Genomic DNA, 19,833 nt, shown 5'->3' with positions numbered 1-19,833 from the left:
TTGTGTTTTTATTGATTTAGTGATATTTGCAAATGGAAGTATGTAGTACATCTTCTCAAAATTGCTTCTTTGCAGGTAGATTCTTGATCTATCACTTCTAACAGCTGCAGATTCTTCTTGCTTGTTCCTTTTAACATTTTTCTCTTGTTCTTCCATAGTAAACTGATTTAAAATTTTATTTTGAAGATGAATAATGGCTTAATTACAAATTATAACACTTACAGATGGAAGTGGAGAACGAGGAGAAAAGGATGCAAGCAAAATCACAACATACCCTCCAGGCGCTGTACGATTTGACTGTGAGCTCCGGGCCGTACAAGTCAGCTGTGGATTTCACCATTCAGGTAGCAGCTCGAACTTTAGGGTATAACTGCATTTTTATAATTGTGCTAAATAACTTATTTATTTAGTTTTGACGAATGTAGACTGTTATTTGTGTATTAAAAGCTATAGTGTGGCCATATTTCTCAAATCTATAAAAGCTTCATATTTATTGCAGAATCTCTTTTAAAAACTATGGCGTGATGGAATAGGTACTTTTCTAGAGTCTTCTAGTCTCTTCTGATGGACTTCTAGTCTGTCTTCTAATGGACTTATTTTATAATTCAGTTCATGAAATTCCTGAAGATGAAATAATCCCTGAAATCCCTTTGAACTTTAGACTTCTGTGATGTTTATAACGTGGTCCCGTATTCCATTGCTGTTCAGTGAGAAATGTGCATCAATAAATTTCTTTATTTTCTTAAAATGTAGAAAGTAAATAAATTCTTAGTAAATTATTGACATTGGGTTATACAGTTTAGGTTGTACTATTCAACCTTTATAAAAATAAAAAATGTTAAATTCTTTGATATTAAATGTATTTCCTTATTTGCTAAGGCATTGACAGATATTAAAGTTCTGACATTTCGTTGATGTTGCACATAATTGTGCAGAGCTCAAACCCATCTGCTACCTGTATAATTATCCTAGATATGAGGGAACAATATTTTATATGTAGTTACTTATTACAAAGATTTTACAGTTGACCCAAACCAATGTTTTGTTAAATATTAATGTTATTTAATGGCATTTATAAGAATTTTGAAGTACGTATTATGAAAAACGTTATGCATTTTTATAACCTACAAAAATATTTTCAGAACTAAAATTATATTTATTTCTCATTAAATATAAATTTGTCTATGCTTCAATTGCCTATTTTTAATGGATCTATAGATTTTAAATGGTGAAAATTACACTGCCTTCATTAGCTTTCATTATAGTTGGGATAGAAATATAAAATGCATATGATGAAAAAATAAAGCTCTGTGTTTTGTTTTCAGTGGTTTTAATGGAAAATGGAGATGTCTATACATTTGGATATGGACAGCATGGGCAGCTAGGACATGGAGATGTCAATTCCAGGTACTCTGACTTTTTGTTTGAAGAGACTTGGGCTTTTTTCTTTTCTTTTTTTTTCTTTTTCCTTTTCTTTCCAAATATATATTTCTGCACTTGAAATAGTATTTATACCACTGTTTTGTGAAGTGTGGCCCATAAATGACCAGTGGTTCTTGATTTTGTGGTTGAGTGCTTTTGTGGGGATAGATGTTTTTGTGGTTTCAGGAGAAAAGATGATTTACGTTTTAAAATATGAGTGATTATGATTATCACAAAATCCTAGTATATTCTTAATAATTGCATCTTTTTAAAGGCTGTTCATGGCAATAGAAAAGACAATGAATATCCCCAAATTGCATTTTAAAAAAAATTGGCAACGAATTCAATTATATTCCTTGATGTTGTCTGTTTTGAAATTTTGGTCTAATATTAACATGAAGTCATTGAAGCTTTTGAATAATTTTCAAACAAAACTTAGTGGTCTCTCGGAGAAACTGTTTTGACTTATCCAGAATAGTGAAGAACTAATTGTGGTAGAGTGTACTAGACATTTCCTAATATCCATACTTCCCTACTTCATTTGGTGGTAGAGTTTTAGTTGGTGACATCACCGTGCAGCTAAAGACTTCCTTTTCCTGCCTCCATTGCAGCAAGGTGTGGCCGTGTGAGCTGAAGTGACATGTGCAACTTTGAAATCATGTGGTTAAAGGGAAATACCCTTCCATTTCCTCTTCTCCCCTTCCAGTTTTGCTGCCCGGAACCCATGCATGCTGGCAGGAGCTGGAGAAGTCATCATAGCTGTCATAATTTGGAAACCACATGTTGAGAATGGCAGAGCTATAAGATAGAAATAGCCTGGCTCCATGATACCATGGAACTGCCACATCAGCTCCTTACAATTGAACACTTACTTGAGAGAGAAATAAACTTCTATATTGTTTAAGTCCCTGTTATTTTGGCTTTCATTACAGCAGCTGAAGCTGAATTCCTATCCGTTAGTCAAAAGTATAGAAAATCCATCTTTATTAGTTCAGGTCTTTCAAGAAGATACTAAGACAGGATTAGATTTGCAAACGATTTATTGGGGGAAAGCTCTTGTGAAAGATACAGAGGAAAAGAGCAGGAATAGGCAGGGAGAACCTTCAGACATGATGTAGGTCTGACTCCTGTGAAAGGAAAGAAGGAAGAAGGATGGGGTAGGAAGAGTCTAGATTACAGTGCAGTTCTGAGAGAGTTTCAGCCAGGCCAGTGGGGTGTGCTCAAGCCAAAGTTGCCTTTGGAAGAGTCCCAAATTGGGCAGGATGGGCCAGCATTAATACCTTCATCATGCTCAGTCACAGGCTGGTAGTGTCCTAGGGGAAGAATGCCATCATGGATCCAAAGAGATAGCATCTAAGGCTATCAGTCAGCTATGCTCCCTGCAGCAGGTTGTCTTGAAGATCTGAGTGATCCACGTGTATGGCTGCCCCACCATTGAAACCAGGCTTATTTATCAAGTCTGGAGAGATGTGGAGCAACTTCAGACCAGACTTGACTCAGCAATTTAGCTTGCCACAAGAATTCTCTTTCTTTTTCACTCTGTGCTCTGCTTTATAGTCTACTCTGCCTTGTGTTCACAAGATATCTGCCAGAATCAACTGGGCCTATATGGTTTTTCAGTCACATACAATAAATTACTCTAGTCATTAAATAAAATCCAGAATGTTCACTTTGATTTGAAACCACTCCATTATTGCGTCAGGGATGGAATTATGCCATTTGTATGGTAAAGACCAGTGATTCTTAATCCTCGCTGAACGTTATAATTACTTAGGGAACTTCAAAAATATCATGGCTGGATTCTGCATCTAGAATTTCTAAGAGGTGAGATGGGAGATGGGGGAGAGGGGTCGATGGAGGCGGGAAGTGCTGTGCTAGATAGGAGGCTGGCATCAGAGTTTTTTGCTAACAGCTGTCCAGATTCTAATTTGCCGGGTTTGAGAACCATCGTCTGTCCCTAGAGGGCAGGGTCAGATCTATTCATAGTGCACCCAAAATGGGGATGAAATGAAATGTCCTTAGTTACTTTGATGAATGATGTTGCTAATGATGAGAAGAGATGATTGAGGTGTCATTAAGCTGAACTTCTTACTAAAAACACAAGCGCAACCTACAGTTGACATTATTATCAAGGGGTTTGTAAAACTATACAATTTTAGTGAAAAATATTGTGTTTGGAAAGAGAACAAAAGGTCTTTGGCAGAATTACTTTATCAAGTCTTACTGGATGTGACATTTGGATATTGGACATTGGATATGACAGAATATCAATGGCTTGCAGAGTTGAGCAATTACTATCACTAGTGTTAGAAGGCAGCAGATGTTATGCTTCACGGTTGAATGACATCACTGATACAGAGACTGAATCAGGGCTTGTAATTTGTGTGGAGAAGAATTTGGCAACTTTCTGTTCTGTTTCTCACTGAAGACTCAGGACACAGAAGAAGAGGGTTTATTATCATCATCTTCATCGTTATTGCTGTTGTTCTTTAGCTGATGATTATTTTGTGAGTCATGATATAAACTGGGAAAAGTGTGTTATAGTTATACATCATGGAGCATCAGTCATGTGTGCAGCAAGGAGGACACTCCTTCACAAATTCGACTTTGTACTTGGGTGTCATTCCACAGAAAATAATTGGCAGATAGCTATATTTCGTGGTCCCGACTAAGTGGGAGGGAAGTAGTGAAAATTGTAACTCTAATCACATCACAGCCCTCAGGTGACTGTGTACTGTGAAGAATGAACAGCATAAGCAAGCGCAGGATCCTACCACACCACATTGAGGCGTAATTGCTGTTGAAAGGGAAGGTGCTCATGTCAGCTTTTAAAATGAAGAGGTTACCTAAAAACATTACCTCGTGGTCCTGATTATACCATTGAGCGCCATTGCTTGATTTGCAGTGACTTGCTCAGGTGACAATATCGTAGCAATATGCAGAGTATTTTAAATAGCTTGAATTTATCATATTCATGAAATATGATAGCTTTTAATGTTGAAAATAAAATATCAGAGTTTCTTAAGATTAAACTCCGGTGGGATTTACTTTAATTGCTTGAAGTTGTTCTTTTCCGACATGTAAATTGGAACCCCCCTAGGTCCATTGATTGAGTTGTCACTGGAAGGCTGATTACGTGTGGTGTGTGGAGAGCTAACCTGGATTACCCAGTGAAATAATGCTACACACTGTGCCTGGTGATTCAACAAAAATTAGTCAAAACTCTTTCTGTTGTAAGCACTCTAGTTATGCTGTTTGTCTGGATCTATGTGGGACTTGAAAGGCAGGTGTGAAGAACCATGCTATTAAATCAGAAAGGAATTGATCACTAATAGGGAGGAACAATCCCAGGAGGAACAAAGCCCCTATAGCATATGTGTTATCTACCACAAAGCAAATATTTGTAGATATTTAGTTGAAATAAAGCATACATTTGGAGAGTATTTTTTTAAGTTTCTAGTAATCAAGTGCTTTTAACTGCAATTTATTGTATAGTGCACATTAATAATGTGTGATTAATGTAAGATAAATATTGTAGTGTGCATGATGATAAAGATAGAAAAATATTATTGATATTCTCTTTATTTAATGTGTTGTCTTGCCAGAATAACTGAGTTCAGTCTCTAGTTTGGGTCCTGATTCTGTCACTTGGTACCTATATATGACCTTGGCCAAGTTATTTAACTTTCCTATGTCTCAGTTCCTTCCTCTGTTAAATGAGAGTAAGTGTATTTCCCTCAGAAGTTTGTTGTGAGAATTCAGTGAATTGATGCATGTCATTTACTTATTAGCACAGTGCCTAGCCCATAGTAAGTGCTCAATAAATGTTAGTTGTTACTATTGCTGCTTTTTAAAGTGAATGTCAAAAAGCTTATGAGGGATGCTGTATATTCACGCATGACATGAGTCTACCAGCACTCTTTTTTTTTTTGCTTGTTTATTTTGTTCAATGTGCTCCTAAATTTCTGAATTTCAAATTCTTTTACCGTTTTCAGTAAACTTAAACCTGGATGTTGGGAAAGAGACTATATAGTTTAGATGCATTTATTCTCCCTTTGCCAATAGAATTTTGATAATTCTTACAGTGTTTCTGAGTTTCGTCTTTTTCTTGCTATACTATCCTTCTGCATTAATATGCTACACAGTCGTCGTGTCTGGAACCATTTAGACAAGGTTCAAATCTTTGCTTCATCTCTTACCAGCTATGTGACTATAATTTACTAAATATCCCATAGGGTTGTTGAAGAATTAATATAGTTATGTGTGAAGTGCCTGGAGTGCACACATATACACACAATTTTTCTTTTCTGTTTTTCCTGTATTTTCCAAATAATTTAATAAATGGGCTCACTAGTATGATGGAAAGAGTTCAAAGACTATGTAATTAGAAGCCACCAACTCTTGGGAAAATCCTTTAGGCTCTTCAGATCTACCCATAGAGTTATTTTGATAATCAATGAATATTGACTCTGAGTATTTATATGTGAATAATGATATAATAATGAAAATAATGAATATTTTATGTGACAGTGCTTTGTAAACTGCAGACAAGTAAACAATTATAGGAACTTTCCCTTTAATTCTTTGTTTGAATTGAACTGGGTATTTCTGTGAGGGCATTAGTTCACCAGTCAGCCTTTTAAAGTGGTAATTATTTGTTTGCCAAAACTCCCTGTACCTCAGAGTTGAGAACCACTTACCTTTCACTGCTGTTCCTAGCCATATTACTCCATCCTCAAGTAAAAAAGCTATTGCTCTTTTGAGGCATGGCCATTCTGCTCTACTCTCCTTTTATTACCTCCCTACCTTTCCGTCACTGCCTTTCATTCATTGAAAATTTAGTATCTGGTACACAGTGTGTTCTCACTCTGAGTCTCGTCAAACTCGTGAGTGAATTCAGTATCCATGTGAATGGTCTCAGACACCTTATATGTAGTGAACTTTACTTCCACATTCATGGTGGTTATTCCCAGACCCATCCTGGATCCAGTACAGCTCTAACTCGGAATTCTTAGGTTGAAACAACCCATAATCTGATGACAATCTCTTCTTCTGTTACTTAGCTTTGCTTCATTTTACTTGGCCTTGGACTTTATCAACACTTCATTCCCTACAGCCCTCTACTTTTTTTTTCTCTCTTTCACCCTTTTGACTTTACTGCCTACCCAAATTAGAGATGGTTATTTATTCTCTTCACCTATACTCTTAGTAGTATCCTCAGTTTTCTGACCCTCTTGGTCTTGGTGCTGGGGCATGGCAAAATTTCAAGCATGAATCAATCTTTCGATATTTTCCATGTCTAAGATAGGCTTCTGGAAAAAAAAAATCACTACGCATGTGCAGATTGTTATATGATTTCTAGATTCAACCAATCCTTCTACAATGGGCAGTAATCCTCCTGTTTTGTAGTTTTGAACTTTTTGGTGTAAGACGTTTTGAGAATTTGATGAAAGATATGGGCTGTGTCTTCAGAAAAATAGACATAAGAAATACATGTAAAAGTTGGCTTGCAAATTTAGGAGGTTCACAGATCTCCTGAGGTTCACTCACAGGTTTCCTAGAAGGCCTTTGGATCCGAGTTAAAAACTCCTGATCAGTTATTTACTTGTTCCATTTACCACCATACCTTTTCTGGAATCTTCAAATTCTCTGCTCACCCATTTCCTTCTTCCTTTCGGCACCTGACCTCTGTTCACATCACAACAAAAATAAAAACCATTAGATGGGAAATTCTTCAGCCCACCAACTCTACTAACCTACCTGCATCCGTACTATTTCGTTGTTCCTTTTTCATGTTACATTGAATGAGGGACCTGTTCTTGTCCATGCTGTGAAGACTGTCTGCCTTGTCCTTGGGGATCTAGGTCTGTTTCTTATCTCCTCTCTGAACTGTATCTTTAGCCTCTTTGTCTTTACTAGCTGTTTTAAACTTCTGTGAATCTCTATCATCTTAAAAAGAGCAAAGCCTCTCCTTCAGCATCTTTTTCCCTTTAGCTGTTGGTTCTCCTTTCTTTTTCCTTTTTGTGCTGAGATTCTTGAAGGGGTTTTATATAGTCTCTGACCCCTCCTCATCTGCCTATAGTGTTGTACCTGCTTCCACCAGAGACGTTCTTCTTGCTAAATCAAGTGGTCACTTGTATGTGTCTCTAGAGCATTTATCATGTACAGTATTTCCCCCTTCTTGAAACCTTCTCTTCCAGTGACTCTCTTCAAACCACATTTTTCCAAAGTTCCTTCTTCCTCTTCGTTGTAACCTAGATTTCTGTGAGCTCTTCCGTCTCTGTCCATACCTAAAGTGTTAGAAGAGACTCATAATGAAATCTAGGATCTCATCTTTTCTCTCTAATCATCTTTCTACATCTCATTCATTCTCATAGCTTAAGTGAATGTTACCACCATTTACCTTGTTGCTTAAGCAAAAAGCTTTCCTTGCCCCTTATCAATCATTTGCCAAGTCTAGTCAGTTCTGTTCCTTACAGTGCTGTCAAATTTATTCATTCCTTTCAATCCACACTGTTCCTAGTTCAGACCTTCATCATAACTCACCCAGATTATTGTAAAATTTTCTTACCTGGGTTTCCAAATGCTAGTATTCCCCCTTTCCAATTCATTTTTCATTGCAGCTTGAATAATCATTAAAAAATATGTTATATGTAATTTTTTAAAATTTAAAGTATCATAATTATATTATCTCAAAAAGCTCTTCTGTTATGTGGACTATTACTGTAGTGATGATGATTCTAATTATAGATAATGTTTACTACAAGTGGTTAATAAATGGTAAAGTGATGCAAGGATGGGTACAAGGATGTCATTTATCATAATAATTACCATTTATTAAATGTCAACTGTGTGCCAGACACTGATCCGAGCCCTTGACATATATGAGCTTCTTTATTGTTCATTGGAACCCTATGAAGTAGATACTGTATAGTATTATCCTCCACGTTATAGAAAACTGAAATACAAAAAGGATGAATAACTTATTCAAAGTCTTTTACATAGTAGAGCCAAGATTCACACCCATGCAGTCTAGCTGTAGAGCCTGAGCTTTTAGCCACAGCTGCAGCGCCTCTCATGATACTCTATTCTGATTCATTAACTACTACGTTAAAATCTAAGATTATAGATCAGTGAAAAAAGATAGAAAAGAGGACATAAAATTAATTGTTTTTTATAGTTCCTGGATTGAATTCCTGTTAAAATAGTGCATGATTTCTTATTTCATTCAACAAATATTTATAGAGATCTCTAACATGCCATTCTCTATAGAAAGTAAAAATTTTCTCTTTTTAAAACAAAGGTAGCACTAGTCTTTCATAAAAAATAAAAATTATGTATCCATAATTAGGGGATTAAATTCAGGAAGTCTTTTTAATGATCTCCATAAAGTCAGTGATTCTATCTTTTTCATCTTTGTATACCTAGCACCTAGAATGGAGACAGGCATATAGTAACTAAATAAGTATTTACTGAATATTCTTATTAGTGCCTTTATCTCTTCTATTTCTTATTGCATTGTTTATTTATTGTTTTTATTTCAGTTGGGTCTTTTAAGAAATTGACTTAATTTTTTTTTTTTAACCTAGGGGATGTCCCACTCTTGTTCAAGCATTGCCAGGCCCTAGCACACAAGTTACTGCAGGCAGCAACCACACGGCAGTACTTTTAATGGATGGACAGGTCTTCACATTTGGAAGTTTTTCTGTAAGGAATTTTTTAAGCCTTAATAACATTGCATTGTACCATTGTGTTACAATTTGTCTATGTTAGCTATTTTTTCTGGTTTCAGTGAAATTCTTGTGTTATAATTATTGCGTATGCTTATTTCTTGTCTCCACACCCAACACACCTAAAACCTGAATGACATTGCTTTAAAATAATTTTCTTCTCTAGTGTAGCATTAGAATTTATTAAATTTGACAGTTGAGTTGGAATTGAACATGTTTATTCCAGGTCAAAGTCCTTTAAGCCTTCAGTAGAGCTAATTGTTTCATTTGAAAGCTTATTTCCCAACTAGCTTGTAAAGATGCATTTTTCTTAACGTATAGAATTATTTATATTTTAGAACTTTTTAAAAGCCTGTTTTCTTATTAGATTTGTTTAAAATTATAGTTTCCTTTTTCCTCTCCCTCTCTCTCTCTGTGTCTCTGCCTGTTTCCCTTTTCTCTTTTTGCCAAAGCTTGAAAAGAGTGAAAATGCTCTGAGAATTTTGTATAGTTTGGGCATAGTAGAGATCAAGGAAAAGCTTCGTAAGACTGTGCTAATAAACCTATGCCATCTCTGACGTGGGTAACTATTCAGAACTCTATAACCTAAGTCTCTAAGGATGTAATTTGCAACTCCTGATTTTTAAAAAACGTAAATGTGAACTTAAAAAAAAAATCTTTCTTTGGAAATGATTTTAAGCCTACAGAAATGTTGCAAAAAATAAAAATAGTACATAGATTCACCTATTGTTAACGTTTTGATCTATTTGCTTTACCATTTGCACCTGCACACTCTCATTCTCTCTCACACTCTGTGTGTGTGTGTATGTATGTAAAATGTTTCCTTTTTCCTGGATCCTTTCATAATAACTTGCATACATTATGACCCTTTACTCCTAAATGCTTTAGTTTGTGTTTTGTACCCAATAATTATTTTTTGGCATTTTTTCTCTTTCAGTCTAGGATCAGGCATTGCTTGTCATTTTCTTTAGTCTCCTTTAATCTGTAACATTAACACACCGTTTTTTGGCCTTTATGACATTGATAGTTTTGAAGAATATGGTAGTTTAAAAAAAAAAACAAAATGTTCCTCATTTTTGTTTCTCTGATATTTCCTCATTTTTAGATTCAGGTTGTGCATTCTAGGCTAAAATATTATGTAAGTGATGTTGTGTTCTTCTCAGAGCATCCCGTCTGGAGGCACAAAATTCCCCCGTGCCCCTTATTAGTGATGTAAATTTTGATCGCCCGGTAAAATGTTGTCTGATTTCTCTACTGCATTGTTAGTATTTTTTGCCTTGAAACTAATAAGCAATCTATGGGTTGACACTTCTAAGAAAGTTTTAAGATATCTACTTCTCATCAAAATTTCCCCCTAGATTTAGCATCCATTGATTATTCTTGCCTGAACCAGTCTTTACTATAATGTTTGCAAAATGATGATTTTCCAACTCCAGCACACCCTCATATTTACCAGTTGGTTCTTTGCATTTTACTGTAAACAACAGCCCTCCTTTCTTATTTGTTTGTTTGTCTGTCTACTTCTTATTGGTATATACACTTGTATTTTCTTCATTACTGTCCTTAATTATTTGGGTGCTTAAATTGTCCCAAAGTTGGCCAGTGGGGGTCCATTCAAGCTGGCTCCTGTGTTCTTGTGATGTGCCCCTTAATTTTTTTGAGCACTTTCTTACTTCGTGGCATAACAAGATATGCCAGGCTTATCTGTATCAGTCCTAGAATCAGCCTTTTCTTCAAGAACCTGGGTTCTTTTTAGTGGGGAATAGTATTAGACTTCAAATGAGAACTAGATGTATTCATTGCTATGGGGTGTCTTCGCATCCCCAGTACACGTATATGTACATATACACATAGGTATATGTATTTTAGAAATCACAAGCGCACACCGATACCTCTAATTCCAGTCCATTCCCACAAAAATGGTGTACTCAATTAAATGTCATTCCCTTTCATGTCTCTGGCATCTCTACCTCCCCACCCCCTTCACTCCATGCTTGTAGGTAACGAACTTCATTGTTTTCCAGTTCATTCTTCTTGTGTTCCTTCTTGTAAAGGTTAATAAATAAATAAGGACACACTCTCTATCTAGCTATCTATATCTGTACTGATATAGATATAGCTATGTGTGTGTATATACAGATGCATATATATATAATTATTTCCCCTTTTTTTTTTTTTCAAAAGGTAGCATTTTATATATGCCCTTCTGCACTTTGCTCTTTTCACTTTACTCTATCTCCTAGAAATCTTTCCATATCAGTTCGTAAAGATCTTTATTCTTTTCTTTTACATCTGCATAGTACATTGTACATATATACTGTAGCTTGTTCTATCAATTTCTTATGCTTGGACATTTAAGTGCTTTCCAATATTTTGCAACAATAGCAGTGAATATTGTTAGAGGTATATCTTTGAGATAAATTTCTGGATGTAACACTGCTGGCTTGAAGGTTAATGCCTATGTAGTTTTGTGAGATATTAACAATTCCCCTCTATTTTGCATTCTCACCAGCAGTGTATGAGAGTGCCCATTTCTCCACAGCCTTGCCAACAGAATGTGTTGTCATACCTTTTAATTTGCATCAATTTGATGAGTGAAAAATGGTCCTGCACACTTTCAAGCCTTTTTCCTGTAGCTGATGCTGTGAGCTTTCAAGTCCTTACCCATGTTTAGTATTTTGACATTAAGGGTTGGATTTTCTCCTTGGGATGATTTTGCCAGTGCTTTTTCTAAGTTCTCCCAACTCTTCTGTTCTCCCTCTTAAGCCTCCCTGTTTGTGCCGTCCACCTGCTCAGGCTTGCAGTGGCAGGTGGGTAGAGAAAACTCTGTTGGAATTTGATTTCTTCTCTGGTTATAGGTAACTTAAAGGTCCTGAGATCTGCTGTTTCCTAATATTGCTGAAGGCTTGAGTCGTGTGTGATTTTCTTTGCTCTATTTCTTGGTTTTTTGTTGTTTTGGGCGGAATGTGAGTGGTAATATTTGAAATCAGACAACCATTGTTGTCCTCTAGTACCACAAGTCCTACTTGTGAACTTCTATGAATTTACATGTGGCTTATTTATAACCACAGTGTGAATCGCATGGGGCTGTCCAGGCACCTATCACATTTTTGGACTGCTTTTCTTCACATTACTTGGTTGATAGTAAGGGAATAGATATTTATTTCAATAGTCAATGAAAAATATAATTACTTTCTTTTTCCTCCAAAAGCACAATATACCCCTGAATATGGTGTACTTTGCTCACTGTTCACATTTTTATGCTCTTCTTTTTTTTTTGTCAAAAAATAAATGTGGGTGTTGAAATAAGCTGAGAATAAACACTGACATTTTTTGGCTTCTTCTCTACTCGCGTGCTTGCCACTTTTCCCTCCCCTTGTTTAGCCCAGGGACTGAAGCTCTGTTGCTTCTGCAGTCACTTTGTGGCTGTGTTTGCTTGCTGTGGTGTTGAAGGACTGATAGAACTCACCAGAAACTTGGTTGTCGGGTGAGAACGTAACCAGGCTGTTTGCAGTGCTCCAGACTCCCTTGTTCTTCGGAGTTTTTGCTGTGGTTTCTCATCCCCATCACTTGTAGATAACCCTAGGTGCCATGATGCAGCATTTTCTGTCCTGCAGAGGTTTTCGGAAGGGGAATGCTATGGAGAGAGAGAGCTCCTGAGCCAGGGGTGGATGAGTATTTACCAATCCAACATCAACACTCTTAACAGCTGCTAGCTTGGTAGTGAGAAACTTCCTACTACTTTTTAAATTAAACTCTTACCTAACCAGTTATCTATAGACAGCCATACTTTTTATGAGAGTTAACAGTTATTTACTTAAGACATCATTCCTTACCATTGATTTTGATGTTTATCTTGAAACATAAAGGAAATAACTTATTAACACATGATCATGTGAAACAGATTTAACTTTCTAATTGTATTCACAGTTGCAGTATTTATGACTTTAGTCTTTTACCCAAATATTTTTGGACTGTGTGAGTTCAGTAGTGACTTTCTGTTGTACTGTCAACTTGTGATTTTTTTAAATGAACAATTTATAATGCTAATTTTTTAACATATTGTGTATTTATTATACTTGTCTTTTAAATGTAGATGAAGATAGTAACACTATTTCAAGGATATTTCTTGCGTGGAAAAATATTTTACTTTTATTGTTATTATTTTTTATTGTTATTATTTTTTAATAATGCACTTTGTGGCTTATTAGGGGGAGAATTCCTAAGAATAATAGAAATTATTTTATCCCTTTAGAGGTGTTTGGTCCAAATTTCACATGAATTTCATTTATTAAAAAAAAACTAAAAATTGATGAAGAATAATGTCTATAGAGCTATGTTTGTCACTATCTCCTTAACTTTATAAAAAATTATAGATTGTTCATCCAGTAATATTGTTAATATGGTTTGTTTAATCTTTTAGAAAGGACAACTGGGCAGACCAATTTTGGATGTGCCGTATTGGAATGCAAAACCTGCTCCCATGCCTAACATTGGATCAAAATATGGAAGAAAAGCTACCTGGATAGGTGCAAGTGGGGACCAGACTTTCTTACGAATTGATGAAGCACTTATTAATTCTCATGTGCTTGCTACATCAGAAATTTTTGCCAGTAAACACATAATAGGTAATACTCAAAACAAACAAATGTCCCCCCCAAAAATCTTTGTCTTGATTGATAGTAAATGGTTCGTCTTTCTCTGTTATGAGATATTGTCTTGTAGCTTTTTGTTTTTTCTGCTTGAAGAAATTTAAAAGAAGCTTCTAAGTGTCTGTGTTTATATGTGTCTGTGTGCTAGAAGAGTGGAATAATTGGGAGATCTAGAAACCAAAGTATTTATAAGCTAGAGTGTGGTGGAAATATGAGCTAAATTGTGGTAGGATAAAACCTATATTGGAAGGAGGAATTTTTCTGTATTGGTTCATGTTAAATAAATGATAGAAATTAAATTTTATGGAAGGTTACAGAAATCAAACTTTACAGTTTTATTAAGACCAAGATATCAATCCATACTTATGTCCAGGGTATCACGAATAATTATAGAATAGAGTGGTGTAGCATAGAAATTAAGAGCATGTGTTGTGAATTTAGACAGCCTGAGGTTTTAGTCCTAATTCTGCTACTTAAAGGTTTTTAGTTACTTAACCTCTTTAAGTCTCAGTTTCTTCATCTGTAAAATGGAGATAATAATACTTACCTTATAAGTAATACTTAACTTATAAGTTGGGGGAGTATAAAAAGATAATGCATCTTTAAAATATATAAATATTTTTCCCCAAGGCTTGGTACCTGCTTCTATATCAGAACCTCCTCCATTCAAATGCCTTCTAATAAATAAAGTAGATGGGAGTTGTAAAACTTTTAATGACTCTGAACAAGAGGATCTCCAGGGATTTGGTGTGTGTCTTGATCCTGTGTACGATGTCATTTGGAGGTAAGCTTCTCTGTTTATAAAATAGAGTAGTAAATAAGTTTTGATCAAATTATACTCTTGTGGTAGTATAAAATTCATGTATAGGTAGACTCTTCACAAATGAAAACTCTCCTGTTTGTTAACTATACTTCTATCGCAGTGATTCACAGGGATCTTTACAGTATGTAGTGGTGGTTAAGAGCATGACTGCCAAGGTTTATTCCAGCTCCACAGTTTGCTTTCTGTGTCACCTTGGAGGAGTTACTTTGACTCCGTATGCCTCACTTTTATCATTTATAAAGGAGGGATAATTATAGTACCTACGCCGTAGATTGTTATGAGGATTGAAGGACTTAGAGCAGAGGCACCTAGTAGGTGCTATAGAAATGTTGGCTACTGTCATTATAATAAGCAGTTTTAAGACTTTACTTTTAAGACTTCTGCTGTTAATTATTTTTAGTCTGTCAGTAATCTTGTCTATATTGTATAGAATTCATTGTATTTCTTGTTCCCATAAATATCTAATTATTACCAACTATGTGGAAGAAATTACGCCAATGACAAAACAGAATAAATGCGATAAATGAGCTTGCCCTTTAGGAATGTACGTAACAAAGTTCTCATATTGGTAGAGAAATGTACAGGGTTATCATACTCTGGAAATTATAAAAATGTAGAGATGGATACAGGTACACAAGAGATTCAAGAAATTTTATTTTATTTGTTTAAAATTTGTTATGGTGCTTTATGTATATAATGAGTAAAGAAAAGAGTTATCCTTCTCCGCATATCTAGCTTTGAATACTAGTGGGAGGTGTACTCCACCATTACCGGAATAGCTTATCACAGGACTTACCTTTTTATTCCCCCTCTTGCACTGTTTATTTGGCCAGCCTTAGTAGGCAGAAATTCTGATAAGTTGAAAGGTTTAAGTGGCTTGAGTGAGGAAAGGGAAAAGACTATTCCTCTGTGTTCCTTCTTCTGCCCATGCCTCCTTTTATTTCCATCAGCCAGCCAAGTCTTAAGAGGCCATGTTTTCCATCATTCTTGAGGCCTGCTTTCAGGGTGGAGGAATTCTAGTGCTTCCCAGGTTGCTGACCACTTTACTATCTTATTGGGCATTTTGCAAGAAGGCCTGGAGGCCAGAATTGAGTTGAATAGTGCTTTTAGGTCTCCCTAGCAGCATTAAATAGGATAGATTAGGTAATGAGAGACTAGAGGTAAGTAGTCTTCTAGTAATTCTTAAGAAAACATGAGGTACCAAGAACCAAAATTAGAGTGGTCACAGTGGGATAGAATGGAGGGGAGAGGGAGACAGATGGTGTAAAGATAGAATTGTCCTCAATTATTGACTGATTAGAAGTCAATATACAAGAGACTTAGTTACCAGAGAGCAGGCTCTGATTTGGATCTAGGTTTAAGTTGATGTTTTATTTTCTATAATCCTTATATGTTTTATTTTTACATGAAGTAAATTTGCATAACAAAATAAAAAGTGGCAGTGTGGAATTCGTTTTCGGATACATTCACTAAATTAGAAACGTATTCCCTAAATTAGAGATAACAGTAGAACTAAGATTCTAACAGTATAACTAGAGCCATTTCCTTGGGGTGTTACAGAACTCAGAAGTGTGGAATCCAGTTAGTTGAACCTTGCCTTTTTTACATATGGTGGTAGCGGTGGCTCACATGATCTCAAATGCCTTGCCAGGTCCTTGATCCTTTACCCTCTTGTTCCAAAACAGAGCTTAAAAGACGAGGGCAGTCTCCTTCTATGTTTCCGTAAAAGAGCTGGAAGGTGTTTTCCTTTAATCAGGATCAGAGTTTCGTTCCCTTATCCTGACTTCGGGCTGCTTTGTGTCCATTGTGCTTTTCAGCAGGGGACTTGCATTTTACAGCTTTCATAGACATTGCAGATTCAGTATTGGCTTACTTTGACTTTCCTTCTGGCCTGAGTCTGCTTCCTTTTGTATTCTTAACAGCTACTTCTCCTTTTGTCTTGTATTTCTGATCGCCATTTCAGTTTGGTGGTTTTCTATGATGGTTTTCTCTTTATTTATGATTTGTGGCTCTGCTCTGATTTTTTGTTTAGTGTTACCATAAGGTTTGTATAAAAGATCTCATAGATGGGATAGTCCATTTTCTGATAGCCTCTTATCTCTCTTAGCCTAAGCACATTCCATCCCTTTCCTCTTCCCCTTCTGAGTTATTGTTGGCACAAATTGTTCTTTTCTGTGTTGTGAGTTTGTGACTAAATTGAAGTGTTTATAGTTATTTTTGACGCTTTCTTTCCCTTTGTCTTTTATATTACAATTGTTTACTGACCTATTCTGATATAGAGCTGAAATTTTCTGATTCTGTCTGTCTCCTTGCTCAGCATTTTGTAAACCTTTTCTTTTTAGTTTCAAATGAAGTTTCCTTTAGTTCAGATTTAGTTTCCTTTCAACGTTTCTTGTAGGGCAGGCCTAGTGGCGATAAACTCCCTCAGCTTTTGTTTATCTGGGAAATCTTTTATTTCTCCATCGTATCTGAAGGATAGTTTTGCTGGATAGGGTATTCTTGGCTGAAAGTTTTTGTCTTTCAGTATTTTGAATATATCATTCCATTCTCTCCTAGCCTGTAAGGTTTCTGCTGAGAAATCTGCTGAAAGGCTGATAGCGGTTCCTTTGTGGGTTATTTTCTTCTGCCTTGCTGCTCTTAATATTTTTTCTTTGTCATTGACTTTTGCCAGTTTGAATAGTATTTCTCTTGGAGAAGGTCTTTTTGCATTGATGTCATTAGGAGTTCTGTTGGCTTCATGTACTTGTAAGTCCAGTTTCTTCCCCAGGTTTGGGAAGTTCTCAGCTATTATTTCTTTGAACAAGCTCTCTGCTCCTTTCTGCCCATCGTCTCCCTTGGGAATGCCTATACCTTATGTTGCTTTTCCTAATTGAGTCAGATATTTCTCAAAGAATTTCTTTTTTTTTTTAAATCTTAGTTCTCTCTCCTCCTCCACCTGAAGCATTTCTATATTTCTATCCTCTAAATCACTAATTCTGTCCTCCATAACATCAGGTCTATTTTTTATGGATTCTAGATTATTGTTTTTCTATTAATTGTGTTCTTCATATCCAGAATTTCTGTTTAGTGTTTTTTTTAGAGTTTTAATCTCTTTGGTGAAGTAGTCCTTCTGTTCATTAATTTGATTCCTGTGCTCATTGAACTGTCTTTCTGAGTCTTCTTGTAACTCGTTTGTATTCTCTGTCATTTAGATTGTAAATTTCTGTGAGTTCAGGATTGGCTTCTGGAGACTTGTCATTTTCCTTCTGCTCAGAAGTGTTAATGTACTTCTTCATGGTATTTGATGAAGCGTTCCTTTGCCGGTGCATTTGTGGTAGTATCAGGTCACAGATTCCACCTGCCACCACTGGGGGTACAGGCGGGAGCTGCGTTTTCTGATCCCACCCCATCTGCTGGAAGTTGCCCTGGTGGGGCTACTCTGCATTCACCCAGGCTTGCTGCAGCCACTCTGTAGGTTGTGCTCATGTATGCAGGGCTTTTGCACTGGGCGGGCATGTTGGGCACCGTAGGCGGGGCCTCTGTGCTTGGCAAAGGACCAGCTGAGCTGCTGCACATGAGGCAGGAGGGACGTGTACACGGGAGCTGAGCTGCCACTCGGTGGGTCCCATGGGCTGCGGGGGTGCCTTCTGAGTGGGCTTGCACCTTCTTGCCTGTGCTGCACTAAGTGTGGGGGGCACCCATGCGGGGACTGAGCTGCCACTCGGTAGATCCCTCTGGCTGCTGTGCTCCGCAGGTGAGGGCGCCTTCTGAGCAGGCGAGGTGCCTTCTCACCGGTGCTGTGCTAGGAGAAAAAGCCAAGAGGGTATGTTAACATAGAAGTGAGAGGGGTGGATCAAGAAGAGAAGGAGCATTAGGTGACATTAAACATTGCTGAGGGCTTGACTAAGTAGATGACGAAAGATTCCATTAGATTTGGCTGCTTAGAAGTTGTTTGCAACTTTGAGAATAATTTCATGGAAGTGTTAGATGTGCAAACTAGATTGTCGTGGTTTGTAGGAATGAATGGGGATCTCCACTTCTGGCAATTTGTTGATCTAAATACTTTGAAGGGCCCTATGCTTTAAAAAAAAAGTTTATATTTTATACATTTTGCTTGGCCAAGATATCACAAAAATGCTGCCCCTGTCCCTCACCCCCAGCTCAAAAAAAGAAAACCAGCATAAAAATAAAAATTATACCTCCATGAGGTGACCCCTGAGCAGTCAGCAGTCAGCACTGTAAACACAGGATTTTGCTGAGGGCAAATGCTGATATCAGCACTGCAATTTGGAAAACAAGCATTGTGCCAGCTGCAAGGTGAGGGAGATGGAAACTGATCCTGAAACTCTCCAAGTAAGCTTTTGGCCTTGGAATGATACTAAAGTGGGATCGGATAGGTAATACCCCTTTGTCTCCAGCAGAGGGCAAGTGAAAATCATCTTTAGAGAAAAGCTGCCCCCTCCCCCCCACGCCCATTTAGGCCCATAGATTTTTTTTAACAAATTAAGATTCAATCAAATAAGAGCACAAAGTCTAAGATTGCTCAACATATAAAGAATATCACTGTTAGTGAAATTCAACAAAAGAACAAGCAACAGGATCAATTTCAGAACTTGGAATTGTCAGAATATAAACTAACAATGTATGAAATGTTTAAAAAATAAAAGATGGAATCTCCAAATTGAACAAGCAAAAGAGACTCAAAATGAGACTCAAAATGATGAGGCAGATATGAAAAACAACCAAAGAGAACTTTTATAAATGAAGAATAGTTTTTTAAATAAATGCATGGGTAGATTAGGAGATTTGAACAGCTGAAATTACCCAAAGTGCCACAGAAACAAGAATATAAAAAATATGAAAGTTAAGAGATTTGAAGAATATAATGAGAAGATCTAATAGACATCCAAGAAGGAAATATTAGAGATTAGAGAAAATGGAGGAGAAACAATATTTGAAGAGATAATGCCTAAGAATTTTCCAGAACCAAAAAAACATTTGAATCCACAGATATTAGAAACTGCATGTTTCTATTATCTACAATCCAGAGACATTATAGTGAAATTACAGAACAATAAAGACCAAAAGAAAGAGAAAAGAATGATCATGCAACAAGATGAATAGATTAAATTAAAAACCAATAATATAGTAATGTTAATGTTACTAATTACAGCAGCTGCTTTCGTAGAATTTATTCTGTGCCAAGTATTATTTTTGTGTTTTTTTA

The 19,833-nt window shown here is 36.4% G+C and overlaps 1 protein-coding gene across 13 annotated transcripts in view; it reads left to right on the top strand.

Annotated features, from left to right (window-relative positions):
- MYCBP2 (MYC binding protein 2) overlaps positions 1-19,833 on the top strand; it is a 256,327-nt gene that overhangs the window by 89,827 nt on the left and 146,667 nt on the right. For all 13 annotated transcript variants that reach the window (XM_058548329.1, XM_058548334.1, XM_058548335.1 and 10 more), the window contains 5 exons: positions 225-344; positions 1,326-1,407; positions 9,012-9,129; positions 13,576-13,780; positions 14,435-14,588. In XM_058548329.1, the coding sequence (XP_058404312.1) occupies positions 225-344; positions 1,326-1,407; positions 9,012-9,129; positions 13,576-13,780; positions 14,435-14,588 (679 nt within the window). The remainder of the gene's footprint in view (positions 1-224; positions 345-1,325; positions 1,408-9,011; positions 9,130-13,575; positions 13,781-14,434; positions 14,589-19,833) is intronic.

Source organism: Diceros bicornis, chromosome 9 (assembly GCF_020826845.1).
Source record: "Diceros bicornis minor isolate mBicDic1 chromosome 9, mDicBic1.mat.cur, whole genome shotgun sequence".
Taxonomy (NCBI): domain Eukaryota; kingdom Metazoa; phylum Chordata; class Mammalia; order Perissodactyla; family Rhinocerotidae; genus Diceros; species Diceros bicornis.
This window is presented reverse-complemented; position numbering and strand designations above follow the sequence as displayed.